This window comes from Colias eurytheme, chromosome 30 (assembly GCF_061535395.1).
Source record: "Colias eurytheme isolate Ceu_HAF_F1 chromosome 30, ilColEury1 Martin Lab GWU primary, whole genome shotgun sequence".
Lineage (NCBI taxonomy): Eukaryota > Metazoa > Arthropoda > Insecta > Lepidoptera > Pieridae > Colias > Colias eurytheme.
Genome location: NC_143009.1, coordinates 2527354 through 2547587, shown reverse-complemented (window position 1 = coordinate 2547587; position 20234 = coordinate 2527354). Strand labels below are relative to the sequence as shown.

Here is a 20234-nt window from a genome sequence, read left to right as displayed (position 1 = left end):
ATTTCTGAAGAACTATGCCACACAAATTGCTAAATCTTCATATCAAGTCAAAGTCAAAGTTTACATTAGGGCGGCGGTACACGGACCGCTTCAAGCAGTTGAGACCGACGGTTTGAAGCCGCGACAGCGCGGTGAACTATAGACATTCATTCACTGCCGTACATGGACTGCTCGAGCTCGCGACCGCTGCAAGCCGTCAACTGCGCGGTTTGTAGCGACAGCTCGAGCAGTCAACGACCGACCGCTCGAACAGTCCGTGTACGTCGCTCAGCCGTTAACTGCTGCTCGAGCCGCCCGTGTACGGCCGCTCTTATTTCGATTGTTCCTCAAAGATTCATCTGACCTTCAATACAATTTTAAAATACAATGTTTTATTTACTTTACACTTTATTGCTCATAGAATTAATTATTAACTTTAAAATAGAAACTCTCCGGGTTCCGTAAAAAATCTAAAAGCATAGCTGTAAAAACTTGGTTATCCATCTAATACGCTAATAAATTAATTCGTGTTGCTTATCTTATTTTTTATAATATTTTTTGTTTTAGCTTAAAAAAATGTCTATCACGTTTCATGAGTTTCATTGTTGAAAGACGCACGAAGAGACAGACAGACCTACGGATAGCGAAGTCATAGTATTTATTAGCACAGATAAAATAATACTCTACTAGTAGCATAGATAATAATAAGTCCCGTTTCACCTTTTAAGGTGCGGAACCCTAAAAACTCGACAACTTCCGACGTCCTTTCGAGCGTAGCTAAAAAATATGACCCACTTCTGTCGCCTACAAAGGGACAATTATTATTATTATTCACACGGTTAAGATGAGTCTATCAAGGCTACATAATTGTTGCCGTGACATTGACGATGTCACGCTTAATCCGAGACTTATGGTTGTATAAATATTGAAGTAACCTCCAAAAAAGGAAGCTATTATCACATCCATTATGATTTATGACTAACTAGCTGCTCCGCGCGGTTTCACCTCCGTGGCTCCACCCCTGTTGGTCGTAGCGTGATGATATATAGCCTATAACCTTCCTCGATAAATGGGTTATCTAACACCGAAAGAATTTTTCAAATCGGACCAGTAGTTCCCGAGATTAGCGCGTTCAAACAAACAAACAAACTCTTCAGCTTTATAATATTAGTATAGATTGGTTTGGGAATAGCGCTACAAGGATATCTTGGGCACGTGGTGAAATTCGGAACTAATGTCATCTTGTAAAACGTCATTTGATGACATATCGGGTGCATTGTTTGATGCAGTTAGGCTGCGTTTTCACCAATAATGTGCCAGGATGTGTAGCGAGGAATGTGTTTGTGAATAACCAATAGCATCGCTTCAAACGCTTCAAACTTCAAACTAAATGAAGCGATATGATTGGTTCTTTACAAACACATTCCTCGCTACACATCCTCATAATATGATGTTGGTTCCAGTATTTACAATAATTTGAAACAAGCCATTCCAATAACTCAAACTACTATTAGGTATATACTTAAATAAAAATTACGGAATTACAGAATCATAGCTTCATCGCTCACGCTCTTCTGAAAAAAAGAAATATAGTTATAGTAGTTATATGGTAGTAACTTACTTTCTTCTTTCGTAAATTGTTGGTAAAATAAAAAAAATGTGTTCACTAAAAACTCAAACAATTGACGTTAAGTTTATCAAATTATTATTATCGGATAATTATTTGATTTTACTCAATGACTCAACCTTATAATAATTTCTCTAAATGCGTAGTACATATATTATGATTCTAATCATTTTCATTAATATTCAAGACCCTGTTTTAAATTACATTAAAAAAATCAGTTTTATCAACAACTAGCGGTCCGCCCCGGCTTCGCCCGTGGTACATGTTTTCGTTTTCTCTCCATAAGAATCATCCTCGTACTTCAAGGAATATTATAAAAAAAGAATTATCGAAATCGGTCCACCCGTTCACGCGTGATGCCGTGACCAAGGGTAATATGGATTCATTTTTATATATAGAAGAAGATTGATTTGTGAATTCATAAAAGATTAAGAAATATAAATCCTTGAAAAAGCTGTATATTAAGTTAATATGAGTTTATTATCACTGCAAAGTAATGTTTTTCTTTAAATACACAAGGTCTGCGGTTATGTTTGTGTGTCAATGAAATAAAACTACGCCGCATGTCTATCAATATTTTTTATCTATAACTGTATAATAATAAATATTAAATATAATTATAGCGAAGTGGAAATAACTTAGTTCTAATAGGCATAGAGAATGAAAGACTATAGATTATAGCGTTATTAGTTTTTTAAACGTTAATTTTGACGTGAAAATTATGACGAATAAAAACCGGCCAAGTGCGAGTTTGACCCGCGCGCCGAGGGTTCCGTATAAACCTGTTTTTTATATGTTGTAACTGTTAATTTATACTTTGGAGAATTTGAACCCTAAAAAGGTAAAAAGTGGAAATTTAATACAATTCTCTTCTTTTTCAGAAACCAAATCCAACATGGCAGATGACATACCAACTGTCAACTTGGATGACACATCGTCAGCCAAGACAGATTCGCCGCCAGACAGCAATAGAGATTCACTAAATAGTCTGTTACATAAGACCAAAGACAAGAATGAGAATTGCATAGACGACTGCGATCTAGGGAAGCAGTGCTCTATGATATGTACCGATAATTCAAATGATTCGAAGGCGCGAAATGCGTTTTGTTGCAGTAAGTTTTATTTTTCTTATTAAGCTATGCAATTTATCTGACACTTTGAGCGCGTCGATCGAATGTAAAAATTCCGTAACGAAAAAACCTAACACCCCCCACTCCAACCGGCACAGCGATGCGATGCTATGCATTAGCTATACCGCGGCAGTCCTCGAGTGCCACACGTATTTTTTTGTTGTAAGCTGAATATAAACTGCATAAAAATGTATATACATATTACATACAATGGCGTTTCTGAATTTCTGGATGAAATAAAATTAAGGATTTGTTTTTATCATGATACAATATTAGGATCCAACGGATGTGCTAAAGTTGCTATTAATTGTATGAATAAGAGCCTTACTTAAAAACAGTATAATGTAATTAATTTTTATGCATTCTATTAGTTTTTATGCACTACTAGCTCTGCCCCGCGGTTTCACCCGCATTGCTTCGCTCCTGTTAATACATGATGATATAATAATATAGCCTACTAGATTTCCGCCCGCGGCTTCGCCCGCGTTTTCAAAGGAAAACCCGCATAGTTCCCGTTCCCGTGGGATTTCCGGGATAAAACCTATCCTATGTGTTAATCCAAGTTACCCTCTATATGTGTGCTAAATTTCATTGTAATCGGTTCAGCAGTTTTTACGTGAAAGAGTAACAAACATCCATACATCCATACATCCATACAAACTTTCGCCTTTATAATAGTATTAAGATATTACTCGTGGATAATGTAGCTTTCGAATGGTGAAAGTATTTTTAAAATCGGTCCAGTAGTTTATGAGCCTATTTATTACAATCAAACAAACAAACAAAGTTTTTCTCTTTATAATATTAGTATGTAAGTATGTTTAAACAAGCCTTGCAAACACGAACAAACGTTATTTTCAATGCATAGAGTTACGAAAGCTAGTGCAATAAAATTTAAATGTTTTACTGTTTCTTTATGAACAATGATGACATTGAAATTATGAATTAATTGCTTACGAGATTTGAATAATAATTATAATATTAACACGTGCTTAGTAGTGTCATTGAACGATAAAAAATAATGTATAAAAAATTAGCTGAAGTGTTTGTTTCTTTGAACGCGCTAATCTCAGTAACTACTGGTCCGATTTGAAAAATTCTTTCGGTGTTAGATAGCCCATTTATCGAGGAAGGCTATAGGTTATATTATATTATGGCATATATTAATTAATAAGGATAGACGAAATTTGACTCATTCATGTAAGTTGAATTGACTTTACTGCATTTTGATAAATTGATGGCCCACGCCCCAAGGGTAGATTCTAAAATTTATCCAAATTAAGCAGTCTATAACATTATTAAAGAATATTTCTTCAAATCTTTTGCTTTCTCTAGTTTTTTTTATAGTAATCCTATATCCAAGTCAAAATAATCCAAATTTCATTAAAGTTTTCACGCACAGACATAGTGATTCATTTTATATTACTTAGCATGAAAGTTGCGCTTAGATTAACATCAGAATCGAACCAAATATGTATATCAAAATGACGTACTTATGACGTCATAATAGTAAGGCTATCGATTGTATGCACTAACCTAGTTTTTAATTAGGTATGGAAACACCTGATGGGACATGTCATTTGAATATATTAATGGACCTAATTTATCAACATACCTATCATAGTACTAGAATTAGAACTACTACCAGCCCCCCTAGTCAAGTGGCTTTCTGTTAGCGTAGCGTTCAAAAGTAGACTACGAATGTATGAGATTGACGTAGGCTGTAGATAACGTTTATCTTCAGCCTACGTCAATCTCATACATTCGTAGTCTATTCTATTGAACGCTACGCTAACAGAAAGCCACTTGACTAGGGGGGCAGGGCCAGGCAGGGCCGTATTAGCACCTCTTATTTCCTTTTCCAGTCAGATAACGCCGTGAATTGAACTGACTGGCAAATTCATATTTTGATCGCAATAACCAGCCATGGTTAATTATGGTGTTATAGATATGTATTTGCTAGTTAGTTCAATTCACGGCGTAAACTGACTGAGAATAAGAGGTCATAACTCATAATATGACCACAGATAATATAATACTGTACTAGTATTACACTACTAAACTTACAACCTACCTACTTTTAATGGATTTTAGGAAATACTATGATCTACTGAACCTGACGATTAACAGATATATATAGAGGCATACTACTTCTTACTACGTTTTACCCACGGACGAACTCGCGTGTAAAGTCGAGTATTTCGATAGTTGATGTGTTATTCTATTAGGTATATTATAACCTATATACCTGTAAAGTTTCATTCAAATCCGTCCAGTAGTTTTAACATGAAAGAGTAACAAACATCCATCCATATTCCATACTTACAATCTTTTTTGCGTTTATAATATTTGCTCGCGTTTTCCAAGAATCCGCATAGTTCCCGTTCCTGTGGGATTTCCGGGATATATCCTATGTGTCCAAGCCATCTCTGTAACAAATTTCATCCAAATCGGTTTGGTAGTTTATTTTTAATGCGTCAAACATCCAGACGTTCATCCATCCATACTTTTTTGCTTTGATAATATTATTAGTTTGATCTATTACCTCTAAAAACTATCTCTCGACCTAATTACCTAACATCACGATGCCTATGAAATACGTGTGCGGTGTGACTGTTGTCATAATATCTGTAATAAAACCAATTGTATTGAAATAATGACTGACCATATATTTTATACATCCATCGTGAGAAAAGAAATATTCAAATAGGTACAACTAAGAGGTACAATTCATTCCTCCCGCGGCTTCGCCCGCGTTTTCAAAGAAAAACCCACATAGTTTCCGTTTCTGTGGGATTTCCGGGATAAACCTTATCATATGTGTTAATCCAAGTTATCTTCTATATGTGTGCTAAATTTCATTGTAATCGGTTCACTAGTATTTGTGTAAAAGAGTAACAAACATACATACATACACATACATCCATCCTCACAAACTTTCGCATTTATAATATTAGTATGTATTTAAATAGTAGTCGTAGTAGTCGACGACTCTATATGACTCTATAATTGTAATTCTTTGGGAATCGTGGAATAAAAAATATATTATTTTTATATCTACAGAGAAAAACTGAAAAAAGTTGTTTATAATTGACATAGGTACAAATTACAAGCCTAATAAAAAGCCTATAAAAGGTTATTGTAATATTGTATATATTTATGTTAGAGTTTTCCATAAAAAAGATTTACGCATAATTTAAATTATTATTACCTATCATACAGTTGTAAATATTCATATACCTGTATATATATAATACTAGCGGTCCGCCCCGGCTTCGCCCGAGGTACATATTTACGTTTTCTCTACATAAGAACCATCCTCGTACTTCAAGGAATATAATAAAAAAAGAATTATCAAAATCGGTTCAGCCGTTCTCGAGTTATGCGCTTACCAACACATTTTGCGATTCATTTTTATATATAAGAAGACTAGCGGTCCGCCCCGGCTTCGCCCGTGGTACATATTTACGTTTTCTCTACATAAAAACCATCCTCGTACTTCAAGGAATATAATAAAAAAAGAATTATCGAAATCGGTTCAGCCGTTCTCGAGTTATGCGCTTACCAACACATTTTGCTATTCATTTTTATATATAAAGAAGATAAGAAGATTCATATACCTGTATATATATGTCGTGGCCATATCGTAGATTTGCTCATTTCATGAAATGGCCAACATAGTTTGGCCAGATCGTTAAATCGTCAACGTTTCACGATTTGGTCATCGACATTATTTTGGCCAGATCGTATAAAATATCTTAGAAAGTCCATAAAACATTAAAAAATTCAGAATATTTTAAGAACTTGTTTATTGTCATTTAAGTTAGTGCCGCGGTAGCGCCGGCCGCGGCGAATACCAGAAGCGAATGGTTTTTTCAATAGAAAACAGTTAGGTTAGGTTAGGTTAGACTGTAATAAACAACGCACGAGCCGAGCGAGCAAAGCGAGCGTGCCGCGGCAGCGGCCGGCGGCGAGTGCCAGAAGCGAATCGCTTTTTAAAAAAGAAACAAAAATGGTCGCATTTCGTGAAATGGCCATCCACGTTTGGCCAGATCGACGATCCGGCCAAATGTGGATGACCAAATCGTGAAACGTTGACAATTTAACGATCTGGCCAAACTAAATTGGCCATTTCATGAAATGAGCAAATCTACGATATGGCCACGACATATACATGTCAACATTGAAACTAATTGATATCTTCTAAGACATAAGAATTTTTAAGAAAAGGTTTCTTCATCACCACATAGTATAAAACAAAGTCGCTTTCTCTGTCCCTATGTCCCTATGTATGCTTAAATCTTTAAAACTACGCATCGGATTTTGATGCGGTTTTTAGGGTTCCGTAGCCAAAATGGCAAAAACGGAACCCTTATAGTTTCGTCATGTCCGTCTGTCCGTCTGTCCGTCTGTCCGTCTGTCACAGCCGATTTACTCGGAAACTATAAGTACTACAGTGATGAAATTTGATGGGAATATGTGTTGTATGAACCGCTACAAAAATATGACACTAAATAGTAAAAAAAAGAATTGGGGGTGGGGCCCCCCATACATGTAACTGAGGGATGAAATTTTTTTTTTCGATGTACATACCCGTGTGGGGTATCAATGGAAAGGTCTTTTAAAATGATATAAAGTTTTCTAAAAAACATTTTTCTTAAAGTGAACGGTTTTTGAGATATCAGCTCTCAAAGTCGTAAAAAGTATGTCCCCCCCCCTCTATTTTTATAACTACGGGGTATAAAATTCTAAAAAAAATAGAGGTGATGCATGCTAATTAACTCTTTCAACGATTTTTGGTTTGATCAAATTATCTCTTATAGTTTTTGAGATAGGTTGATTTAACTGTAATTTATTATATTTGCTGCTACGGAACCCTTTGTGCGCGAGCCCGACTCGCACTTGGCCGGTTTTTTTTTAATTGATAGAGTGATTCAAGAGGAAGGTAGGTATATAATTTATTATGTTTTAGACAAAGCGGGCGAAGCCGCGGGCGGCAAGCTAACTGTATACCTATAATATTTTCATTAAGTTTCTTTGTGTAACGGAAACTATAATTTATATTTTAAAACAAGATAACTCTTATTATAATAACACTAGCTTTCCGCCTGCGGCTTCGCCCGCGTTTTCAAAGAACAACCCGCATAGTTCCCGTTCCCGTGGGATTTCCGGGATAAAACCTAGCCTATGTTACTCGTGGATAATGTAGCTTTCGAATGGTGAAAGAATTTTTAGAATCGGTCCAGTAGTTTATGAGCCTATTCATTACAATCAAACAAACAAACAAACAAACAAAGTTTTCCTCTTTATAATATTAGTGTAGATGTAGAAGTGTAGATATTAGTGTACCTAGATTAGTGTAGAAGAATGTATTTCTCACTATTATAATAATAATCTTTCTATCTGTGACTTTATTTTCATGGGAATAGTGACGTATAACATTACCTTTTAAATTATAATTACAACGTTGAAATAACGTTAGAGCGGGGGCACACGATGCGTTGCGGCGGCGCGGCGGTGCGGCGCCGGAGCGGTATCGCTGCGTCGTCTTACATAGAAATATCTGTGGCATGTCACACGATGCGCTCCGGCGCAGCACCGGACTTGTAACCACCAAGACGAGGCGGGGAGGGGTGAATGCGGTGCGACGTCGGAGCAGCACCGCTCAGTTGTTTTGCATCACAAGGAAGGACACGCTGTGCAACGCTGCTACGACGCCGCTGCGACAGAACAACGTTACGGCGCCGCACCACTCGTGTGCCCACTGACACGGTGAAATCTTTGCGGTGCGGCGCCGCAACGCATCGTGTGCCCGCGCCCTTACTTGGGCCGTAATATGACCTCTTATTTCCAGACAGTTTACGCCGTGAATTGAACTGACTGGCAAATCTCTTCCCCTATCTTTCAAGTTGGATGAAATTGCATACAATGTTCAAAATTTTGATACCTAAAATCGCTTAATATTATAAAGCTGAAGAGTTTGTTTGTTTGTTTGAACGCGCTAATCTCAGGAACTACGAGTTCGATTTGAAAATTTCTTTCGGTGTTTGATAGCCCATTTATAGAATTCTTTCGGTGACCATTTATCGAGGAAGGCTAAAAGGAAGGAAGGCAATTATATCATCACGCAAAGATCAACAGGAGCGGAGCAATGCTGGTAAAACCGCGGGGCACAGCTAGTTTAGAAATCAAGTCTACTTTATTTTTCTAAATTATGAAACGCTATTAGTTATTTATTATTTTAATGTATTTATAGATGTATTTTAAACTATATTCATATAATATTATTATTATTACAGGTTCCATGGGCCAATCAGTATGGGGCGTAATTCTGATGATAATGTCAATTAGTGGTTTTATTTATTTTAATCCCACCGACATCATGCTATGGGAGAAACTAAATATGAGACCTGGTAAGTTGTTTTTTTTTTTATATTTTTCATTGATATTATGAGCAATGGCAACTTTTTTATAAGTATTAGGTTCATTTTGCACGCCTCATAAGCGAAGCGTTGAGGTGGGTACTACTGTCACTTCGCGCAAAACATCTGATTTTTCAAACTTAAAATGTCTTTATGTATCATACATTGCACTTGTAAGATAATACATACACACACATATTAAGAAAAAACACTATTTTTAAAGTTCATGATATTTTTGATGTCATTTTTAGGGTTCCGTAGCCAAAATGGCAAAAACGGAACCCTTATAGTTTCGTCATGTCCGTCTGTCCGTCTGTCCGTCTGTCCGTCTGTCACAGCCGATTTACTCGGAAACTATAAGTACTACAGTGATGAAATTTGATGGGAATATGTGTTGTATGAACCGCTACAAAAATATGACACTAAATAGTAAAAAAAAGAATTGGGGGTGGGGCCCCCCATACATGTAACTGAGGGATGAAATTTTTTTTTTCGATGTACATACCCGTGTGGGGTATCAATGGAAAGGTCTTTTAAAATGATATAAAGTTTTCTAAAAAACATTTTTCTTAAAGTGAACGGTTTTTGAGATATCAGCTCTCAAAGTCGTAAAAAGTATGTCCCCCCCCCTCTATTTTTATAACTACGGGGTATAAAATTCTAAAAAAAATAGAGGTGATGCATGCTAATTAACTCTTTCAACGATTTTTGGTTTGATCAAAGTATCTCTTATAGTTTTTGAGATAGGTTGATTTAACTGTAATTTATTATATTTGCTGCTACGGAACCCTTTGTGCGCGAGCCCGACTCGCACTTGGCCGGTTTTTGTTATTTAAACTAGTTAAAAAACAGTTTAAAAAAGTTCTGTCTTGGACGTCCGTGTGTCTGTATGTTCGGATCCTTTTTCTTGTTAACACGATAGCGACCGAAATACTTTACTAATCGAGTCTTTTTTTTTCTCTTACGCTTGAGTATGCTCAGGAATAGAACCCTTTCATTTTTCAGGGTCTGATTCGATGTGGTTTAATTGTTATTAAATAAACAAAAATAATAATTAATAAATATTTATTAAAAAAAATAATGAGGCGTGCACTTTTTAGTCCATTGAATGAGTCCCTCCAAGGGGGGTCTAGAGTGCGTGAGTTAGTAACGTAAGATGTTTCTTCGGAAACATGTCAAGAGTCCCTAGGTAATAAACATACTAAAACCCCGGGACACTAGGAGGAGCCCCGGAGTGGGGGGAGGGGGGAAATGGGTCCATTTTTTCATTTTTCGCTTAAATCTCAAAAACGGTACATGTTAGAGAAAAACTTTCAAGGAAAAGTTGAAAGGCCATAAAATTATCTATAAGTTGTACCTAAATCATTTTTTCCTATATCCTACCGTTTCTGAGTTATACGCAGTAAAAAATGATTTTGGCTCAAACAATTTCCCCATACTATACATCAATCGATCAAAAAATATTTCTTTCTTCCAAAAAACTCAAATGTGCAACTTGTGACCGGTACTGATAGATTGCTCATAATTAGGTCTATAATTGGTAAAATAAACACATTCCTCCATGGAAGCCTTTAGGAGGAATCGATTGTCAAAATATTATATTAGGGTAGTTTGAGTTACTGAACTTGATCTTTTTATTTTTTTCTTCCAAAAAACTCAAAAGTGCAACTTGTGACCGGTACAGATAAATTGCTCATAATTAGGTCTATCATTGATAAAAATACTAGATTCCACCACGGAGGCGTTTACGGGGAATTGAATTTTATTAGGGTAGTTACGATACTTGAACTTTTTATTTTTTTTCTTCGAAAAATCTCAAAAGTGCAACTTGTGACCGACACCGATAGATTGCTCATAATTAGGTCTATCATTGATAAAAAAACCAGATTCCACCATGGAGGCGTTTAGGAGGTATTGAATTTTATTAGGGTAGTTACGATACTTGAACTTTTTAACTAACTACACTAATAAAATTCAATTCCCCGTAAACGCCTCCATCGTGGAATCTGGTTTTTTTTATCAATGATAGACCTAATTATGAGCAATCTATCGGTACTGGTCACAAGTTGCACTTTTGAGTTTTTTGGAAGAAAAAAAATAAAAAGTTCAAGTATCGTAACTACCCTAATAAAATTCAATTCCCCGGAAACGCCTCCGTGGTGGAATCTAGTATTTTTATCAATGATAGACCTAATTATGAGCAATCTATCTGTAATGGTCACAAGTTGCATTTTTGAGTTTTTTGGAAGAAAAAAATAAAAAGTTCAAGTTCAGTAACTCAAACTGCCCTAATATAATATTTTGACAATCGATTCCTCCTAAAGGCTTCCATGGAGGAATGTGTTTATTTTACCAATTATAGACCTAATTAAGAGCAATCTATTAGTACCGGTCACAAGTTGCACTTTTGAGTTTTTTGGAAGAAAAAAATAAAAAGATCAAGTTCAGTAACTCAAACTATCTTAATATAATATTTTAACAATCGATTCCTCCCAAAGGCTTCCATGGAGGAATGTGTTTATTTTACCAATTATAGATCTAATTAAGAGCAATCTATCAGTACTGGTCACAAGTTGCACATTTGAGTTTTTTGGAAGAAAGAAATATTTTTTGATCGATTGATGTGTAGTATGTGGAAATTGTTTGAGCGAAAATCATTTTTTACTGCGTATAACTCAGAAACGGTAGGATATAGGAAAAAATGATTTAGGCACAACTTGTAGATAATTTTATGGCCTTTCAACTTTTCCTTGAAAGTTTTTCTCTAACATGTAACGTTTTTGAGATTTAAGCGAAAAATGATAAAATGGTCCCATTTCCCCCCTCCCCCCACTCCGGGGCTCCTCCTAGTGTCCCGGGGTTTTAGTATGTTTATTACCTAGGGACTCTTGACATGTTTCCGAAAAAACATCTTACGTTACTAACTCACGCACTCTAGAACTTTTTATTCAATGGACTATTTGGATTTTCCAAATTATTTTAATGTGTCTTCAAAAAAAAGTTTTTTTTATTACATATTTTAACCCACTTCAAAATGGTAGGAGATTTTCAATTCGACTGACTAACCTATTTTTTATACCTACTTAATATTTCTTTGCTGTTCTTAAAATTATCCAGATTTAATTAGCAGTTGTAAAGTCTACTCGATCATGCCTTCCAAGCCAGCGGTCGTGGGTTCGATTCCCACCCAGGGCAAATATTTGTGCGATGAACGTAGATGTTTGCTCTGTGTCTGGATGTTAATTATCTATATAAGTATTTATTTAAAATTATATACGTATGTTTATCAGCCATCTGGTTTCCATAACACAAGCGAAAGCTTAGTATATGGGATCAGATCGTGCCGTGTGTGAAAATTGTGCTGAAATATTTATTTATTTATCAATTATCATCATTGTCAGCATCGTTTGAGATCTTGTTTTAATAAAAAAAAAAAATTTGAGTATTTTTTCTTTTCTTAATGGTAATGTTTTCTTAAAAATATAACAGACTAGGTTTCCGCCCGCGGCTTCGCCCGCGCAGTCAAAGAAAAACCCGCATAGTTCTCGTTCCCGTGGGATTTCCGGGGTTGCGTCCTTTTCCCGGGATAAAAAGTAGCCTATGTCCTTTCTCGGGTAAAATTGGTTCAGTAGTTTAGGCGTGATTGAGTAACAGACAGACAGACAGAGTTACTTTCGCATTTATAATATTAGTATGGAAGCTGTATGGATGGTGATAATCTGTATTTTCTTATACACACTTTTTAATCTGTTTATGTTCTGACAGGTCTCCCGCCGTACGAGTGGTGGTCTGATCCACCAGACCAAGTGCGTATGAGGGTGTACGTTTTCAATATAACGAACCATGATCGATTTCTGGCGGGTCTGGATGAAAAAATCAATGTAAAAGAAATAGGACCAATTACGTATTTGTAAGTATCGTCTGTTAATATTTTTTGTTTAGTTTATATTTTTAGATAAGTATGTGAAAGAAAAAAAAATGTTGTGTGGTTTTATGAAACCACGGTAAAAGCACAGACTAATAATAATATACTACGTATACAAACGTAAAAGTGAAACTGTTCGAACGGTTCCGAACACTGCTTTGTGTAGCGCATGTCGCGTGACGGTCGGCTGCCGAGTAGGTATACCTACTCGGCAGCCGCGATACACGCGACATGCGCTACACAGACCAAAAAGTTTGAGACGATGTAATAAAAGTTTCACTTTAATATTTTATTTGTGACGTGACAATGTCCTATAATTCCTACAGGAGTGGAGCCACGGGGGTGAAACCGCGCGGAGCAGCTAGTTATAATATAAAACGCATTGTTTTCCTCTAAATTATTTTACAAGATTAGATTATATTTACATATATCTATATGTATAATATATATATGTGTATTTGAATATTGCTTAATCTTTTTTTAATTACGACATACTTAACGACACATTTTACGACCGTTACATTTCCAAATATCTTTATTTAAAACTTTCTTATCAGTGTTCTGATTTAATTAATGGTTTTATTATACGCGTTATTTAAATTGAGAGTTTCCGAAACTATTTCCAAAAATTTTCTCGTTTCAATAATTATTGCATTGTTAAGTAACTCATCAATACTAAGCAGAAGAGTTTGTATGTATGCTTGAACGCGCTGATCTCAGGAAGTACTTGTCCGATTTGATTATTTCAGTATTATATTGCCTAATTATTGAGGTAGGCTAGTTTTATAACATCACATTAAATACCAATACGAGCGGAGCAATGCGGGTGCAGCTAGCTATAATGTAGGGTTGCCTGGAAGATATTGCCTTTCAGCAATAAGGCCGCCTTTTCGTATATAATAAATAAATAATGAATAAAAATAGATTAATGTTACGTAAAGTTTTTGTTTGTCTGTGGATATCTCAAGAATTATTGCGCTTGTTGTGTTACTATTTATGTACCTTTAAGTATAACTAACCCTACATAAATATATTTTTCCCAAAATACTAGACTTAAGACAAGTATACAGAGTGTCCCACTGTTGGTATACTCAGCTCAAAGGAGGTTATAAATTTGCATACGATGAGTACGTAAAAAATACTTATAAAATTCCAGATGCACTTATGTGTACCTACACCCATAACAAGCAACCCGCCCAGCTGTGCCACCAGCACGTGAGCTATTTTTCATAGAGAATTCAGTATTGATATACTAAGCGCGAAGTCTTACTTTGCGCTTAGTATATCAATAGTGGGACACCCTGTATATATTATCTGTTGATATTATCTGTGCTTATATCATCTTATTTATTTCAGAGAAAAATTATTACATTCCAAAATACGTTTTAACGAAAACGGAACCATGACATACGAAGCGAGGAGATTTTTGATCTATCTTCCAGACGAAAACACCATCAATATGAACACAACAATTATTGTTCCTAACTTGGCTTTGTTGGTATGTATAAAAATTATAATATTATCACTACATAGTATAAAACAAAGTCACTTTCTCTGTCACTATGTCCCATTATATGCTTAAATCTTTAAAACTATGCAACGGATTTTGATGCGATTTTTTTAATAAATAAAGTGATCCAATCATTCAAGAGGAACGTTTTAGTATACAGGCAATACGCTCGGATTTGCTCGGGCCGAGCGTGCTCAGGCTTCTCAACTTGAGCGGCTCGGCTAAATGAGCCGCATTCGCCTGAGCATGCTCAAGTGGATACAAAGCTTTAGTCATATGTGTTATAGATACAGATGAACAAATAAAAATACGTTTATATAAGTATTAAAAGTTAAACCTAAGCAATAAGCATACCTTCATATGCCTTTCATATCATATTTAAATAAAAGCAATTTGTTTGTAAATTATTACCGTTGTTTTCTTAAAATCTTGTTAGTATAGGAATGAACCTACCTACAAGTTGTTTTTAATAATGTTCTTGCGAACTTGAAGTTTAACAATTATTATATATTTGTATTAAAATAATATTTTATCACTTTCCCATAAAAATAATACTAAAACTTTCAAGTTCACGTCCTTTCACAACACAACCTCATGAATATTGAATTCTATGCAAGAATTATTTTAATAATCTGTCAAAATTACGATGTCAAGGTGAAAGATTGTGTTTTTACGTAATTATTAAACGTTTTTAGGGTTCCGTATACAAGGGCAAAACGGACCCTTTAGCGTTCTAACAGACGAACGGCAAGTTGAGAACGGGAGAGGCTATTTCAGCCAGCAGGCAACGGCTGCCGTCAAACGTCAAACGCTTGCAGTTTGCCGTCAACGCAAACTGCAAGCGTTGTTACTTGTCGATGGCAGCCGTCGACGTTTTGACTGCTGCCGTCGACGCGTTGACAACTGACGTCGACAGGTGGCGACGGCTGAAGTAGCCTCTCCTGTTCACAACTTGCCGTTCGTCTGTTAGAACTCTTAGTGAGATTTCGCTGTCTCTCTGTCGGTCGTCTGTCATCAGGCTGTATCTTATGAACCGTGATAGTTACTGAAATTTGCAGAAATTATATTTCTGTTGCTGCTATAAAGCGCAATACACATTGAGCCCGCCGGGCCGCCGACATATGTCGGCAACTTTTTGTCGGCGGGCTAGTTGGCGGCTTCACTTATTACAAGCCGGAAAATTTAGTCGGTGACATGTCGGCGGCTTGAGATGAGAAATTTATTTGACAGTCAACTACAGGTCGAGCGTCGTCGGGCAACTGAGCGCAGGCGTACCCAAGCCGCCAACATGTCGGCGGGCAACACGCGCGGGCGCATGTTGCCGACATGATTCTTTTCATACAGGCCGCCGGGTTGTGTCGCCGGGCTTTGTCGGCGGCCCGGCGGGCTCAGTGTGTATTGCGCTTAACAAAAAATATGTATAAATACAAAATCGAGTTTAAGCAACGGTTGACACGATCATAAATTGGACGGGTGACCGATTTGTTGCAGTTACGCTTTAGCTTATATCTACGGAACCCTGAGCAACACGCGTCCGACTCGCACTTGGCATATTTTTATATTATTGGTACTTAGCAAAATTACTGCAGTAAGAAATAAGAATTATAATAATTGTGGATCCTTATTTATTTAACGGAAACCTTAACCTTCCTAATGTGTTTTGATTTCGTAATGGCTTAACAGTTTCAAATGTGTTTATTATTATTTATTTCGGCGTTGTTGCATTGAATTTAATAAATAAGTACGTTTATTGACCGCAGAGCTTTGACCATTCACTTGTCATAGATAAAACAGTATTTATAATAATTAATACACTACACTTGTTCATATAAGTACTCTTCTCATAGCTAAAACCGTAATTTTATAAATACGCTACACTTAACAAATAACAACGTATATGTCGCAGGCAACTGGCTAAATCAGACATTTCATGAATAGTCTAGACTCTAGGCTCTTAAATAAACTGCCTGAATTATTTACAACAAATATATGTATGTATTTATTATAATGCTGTTCAGCAATTAACCACCTAATTTACCATCATTAGATTGTATAAATAGTTATTGTCTGTTTGTCTGAATTAGGGTCTGATTTGTGAATTAGGACCTACTTCAATATATCTTAAGCGGTTTGTCTGAAATTCAACATTATATTTTTTTTACCTATTTATTTAAAACACCCAACTAAATAGAATATTACGAATTGTATTTTTTCTTTCGAAAATACTGATTATTTGTTTTTACTGATTATTCTTCTACTTCTATCGTTTCCTATATATGTATATGTTTATTTTGTAAACAAAAATACTTATCTGTGTTTATTATGTCTAGCCGTGTTATCATAATCATAATATAAATAAAATACAATAGTATCTATCTATACTATAATATTATAAAGAGGAAAGGTTTGTGTATGTATGGTTTTCACGCATAAACTACTGGACCGATTTTGATGAAATTTGGCACAGACAATCTTTAGGCCCAAAAAAAGAACATAGGCTACCTTTTATTGCGAAATATGTACCACGGGCGAAGCCGGGGCGGACCACTAGTTAGTTATAATTATAACGTATTCTTGTGTATTGTATCGTAGTTTTTCTTTCATGAATGCTGTTAAGTCTTAATATTTCAATGTGCCTAAATTCTCATATTATGTCTGAGTGGATGGGTTGGATATATGATCTCCGTAATGTCCAAGAATTAAAAGAGGTTATTACCCATATTATGTAATAATAATATAATAAAATAATAATACGGGCATTTCTCCGCAACTCGACGTCTTTGCGCCTATTTTGCATGAGAGAGGGAGGTGGGGGAAACCAGCTAAAACTGAAACCACCCGAGCTCCTCCATGAAGCCAAGCAGCTTGTGAGGGCTGCCAAAGGCTTCGGGGAGGGACCCAGGAGACCCCAGGTGTCTAGCCCTGTACTCCGCAACCCCCTTACATTCCATGATGACGTGGGCTGCCGTTTCCTCGGTCGCCATGCATGCTCTGCATAGCGGACTGTCTGTGATCCCTAGATTAAAGAGATGTTTGTTAAAGGGGCCGTGCCCTGTGAGGGTCCCTGTTATTACGCGTAGTTGCACTCTACGTAGGTTGAGAAGCCCATATTATGTAACTGCAGTTTCATCCAAATCCGTCCATTATTTTTTTTTCGTGAAAGAGTAAAAAATATAGAATCAGCACAAAAAGAGAAATTCTAAAATATATCTTTCACTTTCGAAATTTTAAATTCTGGCATGAACTCTACTTTTGTTTTGCATGCACATTAAAGATTAAGATATAGTACATAGTTATGTATAGTTACGTAAGTAATATGTAATGTTTTTGAAATGAAACTTCTAGGCGCGTTGAGAGTTAAATTTCAAGGTCGCGTCCGGGCAATACCGTCACGACATGGAGTAAGGCGACGATTTCGGTATCTCTGAATCTTGCCAAAGAAGTTTCACTTCTGATACGTGTGCTCGGCACAGACAGTTTTTTATTTAATTAAGTATTTGTTTCTTTCAGGGTATAGCATCCCGTCTCCACGACGCAAACTATCTCGTGCGTACGGGTTTCTACATATTAGTAAATACACATAATTCACAATGGTTCGTCAAAAGAAGTGTATATCAATACTTATGGGACTATAGAGAAGGTATTTTGGAGACAACGAAGAATTTAGCGCCTCACATGGTGCCTACTACTAATATGGGCATGTTGCATAGTGTAAGTTTTTTTATTTTGGCATTTCTCGATTTTGTAAAAGCTTGAACTGAATAACTTTTTATTGTATGTTGATATTAGCTTGATTTCATTGCAAAATAACGTACCAAATGTAACAAAAACCTTTTACAGACAAATATTATTGTACCTATTGTAAAATAATTTTGGATACAATTAATTGAGAAATTATAACAATTTACAATATAATAATTAATTTTTAATGAATGATAGTAAAATGGAAGTTTAATTAGAATTTTGAACTGCTACAGAATGAGTTGTAGCTAAAATGCTGAATAAAACAGTATTTTTAGGAATTAAAACCAATTTTTCATCCATTTATTGTTTTCCGGCCACATTTCATGAGATATAATTTTTATTAATAACTTTGCAAATTTACTTTATTAATATTTATTTCATCAGATATACAAAGACTTCGTGGATAATGTGACAGTTAAAATAGGCCCTGAATGGGGTCACGAAAACTTCTTTAAAATAGATAAATATGGAGGAAGGGAACAGTTAAAAGGCTACGATATAGAGGTATGTTATTCTTGAATTAAAATAAACTAATTTTTCGCCGTGGCTTCGCTCGCTGGTTCAAAGAAATTAACAGTAAATATTATCACAGACTAATAATAATATACTAATTATCATACATGTCACGTTTTTAATATAGCACCATGTATCGATTATGGATTTATAAATTTATTAACATTTTTATTTATAAATATAGTTAAAATAAAACTAAAAAACACGCTTTATTATTAGCCTTTAATGAGAAAAACTCACAAAATTTTATAATATATTGTCACCGATCCTTGATAAGTGTTCCTACAAAGTTTGAATGAAATCTGTCTGTTTAAAGTGGGTCAAAATCGCGTCCAAAATTGTCGGTTACATACAAACATACAAATGAAGCTAATAAAAGCGTGTTAAAAAGTCGTAATAATCATGAATTTTCGACATCTATCGTGTTTTAGTGGAATTCCTAGGAATTTCGTGAAATCTCTGATATTCTCATCTCCCTGTGACATAGAAATTGATCACAAAAAAAATATTTTTAAAAGTTAAATAGTAATTTAGAAATATGCAATATATGTATTTGAAGATAATAATCATCACGCTTTTATTTTTAATTTTGAAATTTGCTAAATTTTACATAATAAAATTATCTAATATTGCTAATAACTACTATTTACGTAACATTTGTTATTTTGGTAAAGAATTATCAAACAATCAACATACCTTTAACAAAGCAAACATTTTAAGCTATTGCATAGCTTCTATCGCGGGCTTTGAGCCGAATCGAGAAATTCCGTAACGAAAAAACCTTACGCTCCCCACTCCAACGGGCGCGGAGGTGTGGCTTGAAGGCATAGCATGCAATAGCTTTACCGCGGCAGTCCCCGAGTGCCACACGTATTTTTTCTAAATTGACCTGCAACAACTACACTTACAATCACGTTCAAAAATTGTCCGAAGCAAAACTATGCCTATCTATTTATAAGACAGAGTTTTTAGTTAGCGATACAATAGACTTTGAACATTATTGCAACGTAATAAGGTGTTAATTTCAATGAACGTTTTATACAACGCCACTCGGACATTTTTTGACGACCTTTTAAGAGACGATTGTGAGTAGTTTTTTATACTACCTACGTCAATTTTCTACTGTTGAAGCGAAACTTTAGTACTAACTTTAGCGCGTTCAGAGTAAAATTTTAAGGTGTCATGGCAATACCGTCACGTCATGGAGTAAGGCGACGATTTTGGTATCTTTGAACCTTGCCAAAGAAGTTTCACTTCTGACACGTTTGTTTACTGCCAATTTTTTATTTATTTACTAGCTGTGCTCCGCGGTTTTACCCGCAGTGCTCCGATCCTGTTGGTCTTAGCGTGATGATATTACATAGCAATTGCCTATTATTACACC

The 20234-nt window shown here is 35.6% G+C and overlaps 1 protein-coding gene across 1 annotated transcript in view; it reads left to right on the top strand.

The window, feature by feature from the left end:
- Positions 1–20234, top strand: part of LOC149895727 (lysosome membrane protein 2-like) — a 40817-nt gene that overhangs the window by 15558 nt on the left and 5025 nt on the right. Inside the window, exons 2-7 of the mRNA XM_090118640.1 lie at positions 2488–2718; positions 9036–9149; positions 12924–13068; positions 14440–14581; positions 18104–18304; positions 18722–18841. Coding sequence (XP_089974766.1) covers positions 2488–2718; positions 9036–9149; positions 12924–13068; positions 14440–14581; positions 18104–18304; positions 18722–18841 — 953 coding nt within the window. The remainder of the gene's footprint in view (positions 1–2487; positions 2719–9035; positions 9150–12923; positions 13069–14439; positions 14582–18103; positions 18305–18721; positions 18842–20234) is intronic.